General features: G+C 43.0%; 1 protein-coding gene across 1 annotated transcript; it reads left to right on the forward strand.

Annotated features, from left to right (window-relative positions):
* Positions 1–3,802: 3,802 nt before the first annotated feature.
* Positions 3,803–5,257, forward strand: LOC145412572 (uncharacterized; the record flags this gene model as incomplete). The annotated part of the gene is made up of 1 exon (XM_080282478.1): positions 3,803–5,257. A coding segment is annotated over one exon (1,455 nt), but the record flags the coding sequence as incomplete, so codon positions are not given.
* Positions 5,258–9,023: the final 3,766 nt, after the last annotated feature.

Raw genomic sequence — 9,023 nt, forward strand, 5'->3', positions numbered from 1 at the left:
ATAAATGACAGAGAAATACGATAGAGCTAAGATAAAAATAGCTCTAAAATAAAGAATGACTGAGACAGAAGTGGTAAATACAGTAACACTCAAAGGGGAAATAAGAACTGAGAAGCGTGCTGGCTAAAATACGAAACAGCGCAAGATCCACACGAGTGGAAAAGCGCACCTGTGTACTGTTGTTGGTGGAGGTGGTAAGGATCCGTGTGACTGTGAGGGTAGAGGGAGTGTCATGAGTGTGCAAAGTGGCAGTACCCTCACAGCGGGGCTCCTGGGTGGTGTAGCCTTGCCCCCGTCCGACTAACGTTCCACCTCCACCCCTCCTCCACGCACCCCCATTGCGCCTGGACCAGCCTCACATGACCAAGTTGTGTTTGGGACTCTCTCTTCGTGCCATTAATCTAAGTCACACTAGTAGACAATTACAAACCTTCTCATACAGCTACTTGACATTTACGTGCCGTTTCGTCTCACAGAGCTGCTGGATATTCATGTGCCATCTCATATCATATACCTGCTGGACATTTACATGCCTTCTCATATTATACAGCTGCTAGGAATTTACATGCCTTCATATCATACACCTGCTAAACATTTACGAGCCTTCAATAACAGCATTTCACCACACACTCCATCAATTCCTGAGTCTTTATTTCCCCAAGTCAAACAGGTACTAGACATAGTACAAGCAAACTAGATTAAAACAAAAATGATCCACCGATAACACTGAACTACATTTTCTGTTCGTCCCTTCACCTTTGAGTCATACAGCAACTAAACATTTAACAAACAAGCTACAGCGAATAACAGTGACAAATACAAGCCTTAAAGAAATCGCAAATCCGTGTAACTGAAAGGAAAGGGAGAGGAAGGAACAAGAAAGGACCTACAACTGCATTCCATACCCTTCGTCTCCCCAATTCGTCTGTAGCACAAGACACCTAAGGAGACATCACAAAACCTACACCTCCATCACCACCAAGAGAGCCACCCACGCCCCCCTTCATCAAAGGGCTAGAGTACCTGACCTGAAACATCCCAGTCACTTCATCCCAAAATCCCTTTATCTGGTGATCTATATCTTACCACAAACGGACAGGATTTAGAGGCTCGCTATAAACTTTCCATCTCCACCCCTCCCTCTCTCTCTCTCTCTCTCTCTCTCTCATACCGACCTCAGCCCCGACCCACCACAGGCTGTGGCCTGGCGGGGTAGCATCTTTATTTGCAGCAAGTCGCTACCCAGCCACTGATAAGCCCTGATAAGTCCTTCATCCTGCCCTGCCCACCCGTTACCACCAGCCTCGTACATCCTGCGATACAGAACACCCCGGGGAAGGAGCAGGGTTGATGAGGTACGAGCGTGAAGATTGTGATCAGTGGGGCTCCGTCATAATCGGATTTCACGGGGATAGGGAGGAAGAGAAAGAGGCTCAGCTAAATGACATCAGTGTGGTGGGACACGTAGATATACGGCTTTGACATATTATGGTAACAAGCTTTATGGAACTACCTTTTAAGACTATTTATTTAAGGTTACGTTTATGTACTGTGCTAAACTGTACTTTTTAGGGAAAGTTCATGTACTGTGGTTATACTGGTGTACTGTACTATAACTTCAAGTGGCTTTAAGAACACTCATTCATCACGTACTTTAAGGTATATTGGTGATCTGTAGTAGAGTTTATGTAATGTACTTATAAGCAACTATAACAGAGCCATCTATAGATGTACTGTGCTTAGATTATCAGTTTGTCATGTACTTTTAGGAGTCCATAAGCACACCTATTCATTACAGACCAACGGGAAGGGAAGTACATGTTAGGGGGAGGCTTCTAATCTCTCCATCACCAAGGGTTAACGAGAGGGAATAAATGCATGCCTAAGGAGCGTTATTACAAGATATTTCACGAGGGGTATCTCAAGTGTAGAGGGGTCTTGTTACAGGTTGGCCGGGTATTCGCGTAATTGCTCCCACATGCTAAACACCCACGTCTCAGAGGCCCTAACAGAAGCCTAAGGAGTTGAACACGGACACCTGGGAACACTACACCCACCCACCCACTACACCCAGCCACCCACCACACCCAGCCACCTAGTAGGCCCACACATACACACACCATCTGTCTCCCCCTCTTCACCCCAAACATAAACCCATCTACGTTTAACTTCCAACACTCTTAACCTAACCAAACCTAACAACACTGAGTCACCTAGTAAGGCCACACACCAACTCTTGACCACTGATATAATTCCATCTACAATAGAAATCATATACACAACTGTGAGTTAAAATTATCGCCAATACTCTTAACCTAACCTAACCCAACCTTAACTAATCTAACTTAACCTCACAACACGACACAGAGTCACCTCGTAAACACACACCCACACAACCCCTCCTCTCTCTCTCTCTCTCTCTTAACCACAGAGATAAAGTCACCCTCAACAGAAATCCTCGACTCCATTGTGAAATAAAACCATTTCCAGCACAAGAACATAACATCACTTCCTTTAGAACCTCCCACACAACTTTCAACACAGAACCACCCCCAACATAAACCCAAGAATCCACTTTAACAAAAACCATATCCAACACAAATTCCTTACTTTAATCCACCTCCATCAGCAATCCAAGGATCAATATAAAAACCATACTGTCACACATTGATCCTTAATAAACTTAGAAAAACAGGAATAACAATCCGAAAGCTCATTTTTAAACACTAATCCATATATCTACTTTCACACAGTAGCAACATACACAAAACCTCCAGCCATTAGTTTCCAAAACAGGTCCAGTGTTCCGAGACATTTTTAAAAATCTACTTCTCCCACAACTCTACTTTTAACAGAATTTCATAAATCATTTTAACTAGACATCTGACAAATATACACACACCTCCAGCCACAAAAACAAGTCCACAGTCTACAGTTTTATCTACAAGTCCACTTTAAATACAAATCTATAAAAGTTTACACTGCACAAAACCCACACATACATACACAGCAAGGCCCCAGACTGTTAAGGTAATTTCACTGTATATTTCTTGGCTCTGTGTGTGTCAGAAAATTATTTTGTGTAAGGCGAGGGTTAGGCATCAACTAAAACTCAATGTGCTTTCATAAATTATCTCAAAATGGACACTCCTGGAGCCTCTACGTAAATCACTCTTGTCACATACATTGGCGTGACTTATGGACTCTTTAAGCATAAGTGTCGTCCACGAAAAAAGCGTGAAAAATATTGTAACAGCGTAAAGAAATGCAGAGAAAAGTATGACAAAAGAAAAATAGTGTTCTTAAGTGTGATGACCTGAGAACAACCTGGTAAACTTACACTCTACAAAAATATTAATAAATAAACACGTGAGGAACATATATCTTGGCAGCGATTTGTCAGTGCTCAGGGCCGAAAGTCTGTTCCCGAGGGGTAGAAGAGGAGGAACTGAAAGTGAAAAAGGAAGAGGAGGAAGAGAAAGTGAAAAAGGAAGGAAGGAAGAGAAACTGAAAAAGGAAGAGAAGGAAGAGGTGAGAGGGATGGTCGAGCCGATAGCTTAGACAAACAACCGAAAGCAAACATTACATCGTCGAGAGCCCACGCTGCTCCCTCTTCCTCCTCTCACTCTCACTCTCTGTGTTTTCGTGTGTAACCACCTGGAAAGCACCAGATCACACCCGGGAAGTGTTTTTTTTTTTTTTACTTACATTTAATTATTGAGATCAAGAAACAAATAGTGTTGCCATAGGTTGCCTGATTACAGTATGACGCTATACTGTGTTGTTCTGAACTGGAAAAATTCACATCGAATTGAATATGGACGCTAAGACTGGGGGCAAGTACGCCTTGAGGACTAAATCGATCATAAAGAGAATAGAGTCGGAAAAAAACAGAACCAAAGTGCGCTGTAGAGAGCCCAAGGAGAAACAGAAGCCCCCTCCATTGAGCAAATACCGGCGCAAGACAGCCAACGCCCGAGAGAGAAGCAGAATGAAGGAGATTAACGACGCTTTCATCATGCTGCAGAGAGCCATTCCGGACCTCTCTGGAGCTGACGCAGAGAAGCTGACGAAGATCACGGTGCTGAGGCTGGCTGTTAATTATATAAATGCTCTCGCCGGAGTGCTAAGCGATGACTGCAGCTTTGGAGCCATGGATATAGAGGACGTGAGGGAACTTTGGTGCCTGGAGAATGCACACATAGCCAAACCAGAGCACTGTGCCGGGCATGTTATAAGAACTAACAAAGAGCAGGGCAGTAGTGCAAATAAAAGCAATAAGTGTAGTGTAAATATCAAGGCATCTAACAAGGTCGTTAAGCAGACAAAGTGTCCCTCTACCTCTGTCACAAAAGCGAATTATATGAAAAATAAAAACAAAGTAGCTGGAAAGCTGGTGACGACAACCAAACGACCCAGCAAGTCCAAAAGTAAGACGAAAGTGTGCAGGACGGCAAGCATAGCCACAAGTAATGGGGCGTACATCACCCTCAAAAACGTGGCCATACAGACTCCACCACACAGACTTGGCAGACATGCAGACAACAAACCGCTGATGATGTCCATGACGGTGAAGCGGCCACGGATAGAGAGCAGCTACCTGGGGCCCCGGCAGGCCAAGCTACCCCGCCTGGAGCCCAATTCTCTGCCCTTAAGCACGGCACCACAGCCCCACCAGCAACTCTTGGCCCTTACCACCTGCGGCCCACCTTCCATTCCAGGTCAAAGCATACCCGAGCCTCTGGTGGGCGCCACACCCTTCACGCCACGTCAGATACAAACCACACCCTGCACATCCCTCCCTCAAAGCACTCCCAGTGACGTGCTTCACACTACAAACGCCCTACAGGACCTGGACATTCCCCTGGTGAGGGGTGAGGAGTTGTTGGAGTTCCCAAGAAGCACTCGACATTTCAGTGATTCCTCGTGCTGCGACTCAGCCTTCCTGAGTGAGGGGTCGGCTCCCCAAAGCCCCCTCTCTGGCGCCACCTCCACAATACCCATCTCAGTTCCTGTAGGTGACAGTTCTCCGGTCTTTTCAATGGCCTCCAGTAACTTTTCTGTGTGGGGGTCGGTGTCAGATTGTGATAGCGTTCTAACGACGGCTGTGGAACTAGAAAGCCTGCTAGGGGATAAGCCTTTCAAGGAGGAACTCGACCATCTTGCCTCAGCCTTTGCTGAAGAGGATGACACACTCAACCTCTTCCTTGGACATTCCACTGCAAACTTCATTTACACGGATTCTGATGACTGCTAGCACTTCATACATGTAAATACTGATGAATGCCGGCAACTCAGATACACGGATACTGACAACGGTAGCAGTTGGCTCTACCAGCTGCAAGGGCCGGAATTCACCAAGAGACTTGCGATCAGTTCCCTGTCATAATGAAGACTTGTTTTTGGAGGAAGGATAGAGAATGATAACAACAGAACCTCCCCATGTCTTCTGTTCTTCCTGTAATACCAAATCTCATTTATAATTAATTCCCTTTGGTTAGAAATCCTTTGTATTTATAAGTAGGACGAGAGAAGGAACCACTCTTCTCATGTCCCTTTTTCTTCCTGCAGAAACGAATCGTTGGTACAGAGGGTAAATTATCGTAAGTAATTTTGTGAATCTCGGCCTTGGACTGTCTTACTTACGCTTGTGTTGGCCTAGAACAGAATAATGCTTGTATTCTTGTGGCCTTGAGAGACTGCCTAGCACTTCTCGGTGTTGTACAGAGTCGTCCGTAATTACCAATCCACTTGAAACTCTGTGTATCTTCTGTGTTGTGGGGATGGCTCAGTCTGTTGGTCTGGGCGTGGGTGGGACAAAGACCCATATTCTCGTCGGAAAAGGAAGCTCTTTAACACCTCTTTCTTAACGATTTATTTTCCAAACTACTCATTAATATCCCCTGGTTTGCTTCTGATGTTTTTCCAATATCAACAAAGACTACATGAATAAAGCACAAAAATATAGTAACGGAGCATAATCAGAAATAAATCGGTGAGGAAGAGGTGTTAGTAAGCTTCCTAACCGTACAAGAATACCGCCCCAAGAGTAGGAGATGAAGGGAAGACACTGATAACCTTGAAAGCCGTCCCTGCAACACAAGAAATCACCTAGAGGAGTGAAAGTGGTTGTAATAAACGGATCATCCTATACTTTGCACATAACAACATGATACTGTACGTCTTTAAGCAACGATATATTTTTTCTTTCTTAAATATAAGAGAACATGAGCGTGCCATATAGTGTATAAGGTAATAACGTGCCATAATGAAGAAAATATATAAAAGTTAAGAAATATGTGCTTGGCAGTCTCATGAGTCCACAAAGTAACGAGCCTTCAGAGGAAATGTATTGTGTGTAGGAGTATGCACGACAGAATAACGGGCATGATTCCACTGGTGTAATACACGCGTTTGTGAGGTCTATGATGCAGGTCTGTTGTAGGAATGATGATGATGATGATGATGATGATATGAAAGGATTACATTTGCACCGTCTTGGTCTATGGCTTGTTTATATGAATGAATGTATGACAGAAAACGGGCATAATACGATTTTCCTACGCGTGTTGTATTGCCTATAGGGCTTATGTATAAGTATTGAGTGTTGGAGTGATGATGGTGATGACTGCGGTGATGGAAAATGATTTATGCCATTTACAGAGTGTATATGCGTATGGCTGACAGTAAATGACATGAGTAGACATATATGCATTTTATTTTGGCATGGCTAGGCATATGTGTGTTGTATATTGACGTGGATAGGCATATATGTGTTGTATTTTGATATTGATAGGCATATATGTTTTGTATCTCCAGTGTAGTCTCTGTGAAGGTTGACGAAGCGAAAATTTTGGAAAGCTACATATATACATAATTTTAAAATGTATATGTGCATGTGTATGACTGATAGCAAGGAACACATATAGTATAATATGCATTTTGTATGATTGAGAAGGATCATGCCTTGACTTATATACGGGTTTGTAGCACCTATAAGCCCTGTAATGACCCACAGAGTGATGGAATGGTGAGAATTGTGATGATGACAACGGAAGAGTACATTTGTACAGTCACGGGCAAAAACATCGTCCCACTTTCAAACGATAAATAACGAGAGTGAACAATGAACCTGAAACCCAGGAATATGATCTTCAGTACCCACAAGCTTTCCAGAACACAATCATAATTGATCACTTGCGAGTTTGGGGCTACGAGTCAGTTAATAATATCGACACAGATAATTTTCGCAATATTAACACAAATCGCGTTAATAATCGAAAAGCAGTGTGAGAAAATAAGTTTAGCATAACATCAAGTATCTGCTGAACAATGTTATGCTTCGATTTTGCCGTAAATAAGGAAAGTACAATATCGAAGACCGTCCACCTCTTCACAGCGTTTGATATATTGCTTATTATTTTCCTTATTTCCAGGTAAACCGAAGCATAACATTCTTCATCATGGACTTGATAAATATGTCAAAGCTATTTTCACACTATATTTCTCTTTTTAACAAGCGATTTATGCTGATATTACGAAAATTATTAATGTCGACATGTTCAACTTCCTTGCAGCCCAAAGCTCTCAAGTGGCTAAGTGTTCGAGTAAATGGTGTATCAGTAGTTTTGTTCGCGACTGTACAATACCACAGGATTGTATAACATCTCTGAGTATGTAATGTCTAGGCGATATATAATGAATTCTACATATCAATCCCCCTTTATTGTGTTCATCTATTCTGTACATAGGAAATGATTGCTTACCCACGACCCTGCTTGTGTTTTTTTACTGTTAATAAAGTTTCTTATAAATAAAGTGTATTGCATGTGATATCCAAACCTACTCTTTTATATATGGAGACATCGAGAGATAGCTGGAAGGATGGACTGATGGACAGACAGATAGAGAGATAGATTAAGAGACAGACAGACAGACTAATAGGTAAGATAGGTAGATAGACAGATATGTAACCTGATATACAAGCATACAGACAGACAGACAAAGAGAGAAAATGGTAGGTAAGCATATGAGTACAGACAGACACCAAACAACCTGACTAATTAATGGGAAGAGAGACAGACAGACTGATAGAGTGATATACTGTAGATCGATGGACATGTAAACAGACAGACAAACAGAAAATGACAGGTAAGAAAACAGAGAGATACACAGACAAATGGAGAGAGAGAGAGAGAGAGAGAGAGAGAGAGAGAGAGAGAGAGAGAGAGAGAATTTTATGCCAAGATAAAATTAACAGAGTATGGCATCAACTGGTCATCAGCATCCATCCCCCTCAAACTACCCAATTAAACAGTTTCCAGTAATTATATAAGAGTGAGAGAAACCTTAACATTTATTATATTTGCTATCGTCAGTGTTACTTAGCATTGCAGTGGCCTCCTCCCAGACATCCTTTTCTGTCTATCTATCTATTGCCAGACGCCTCAATCCCGTAAGGGGTGGCCACAAACAAATCGCCTCCATGTCGCCCTGTCCCCCGCCATTTCACTGCCCTGCTCCCAGCTCACACCCCCCTCTCTCATATACTGTACCTCTCCACTCCATCCCTCCATCTCATCCTCGGCATCCCTTTAATGAGGTCTTATCTTGACAATGTACTGATAAGCCTGATAAGCCTCCTGGAGCCTCCTTGTGCCCATGTTAGGTCAGCTTGAATCACCTTGCCCCGTATTCTCGACGGATAAGGAAGCTCCCTAACGCCCTTTCCTTAGCGATTTATTTTGCTTATTACACCTTACTGTCCGCTTCTGTGCTACATAAATCCTTCTAATATCGCCATACTCCGGATGAATAACAAAGAAAAGGATGTTAACCAGCAAAATCCAAAAAACAAATCGCTAAAGAAGAGGTGCTAGGGAGCCTTCTTAACCGACGAGAATGTCTGCTCTTGTCATGTACCGTATCACTAGATACAGTCGACATTAAAAGTCCTATGCCTTCTCCAAAAGTCCTATACCTCCTCCTGCTCTTCTCTCCTTGAACTTTGAATATCAGTGTAG

This window comes from Coenobita brevimanus, chromosome 93, assembly GCF_032717465.1.
Source record: "Coenobita brevimanus isolate Jiangsu-jjx chromosome 93, ASM3271746v2, whole genome shotgun sequence".
Classification (NCBI taxonomy): Eukaryota; Metazoa; Arthropoda; class Malacostraca; order Decapoda; family Coenobitidae; genus Coenobita; species Coenobita brevimanus.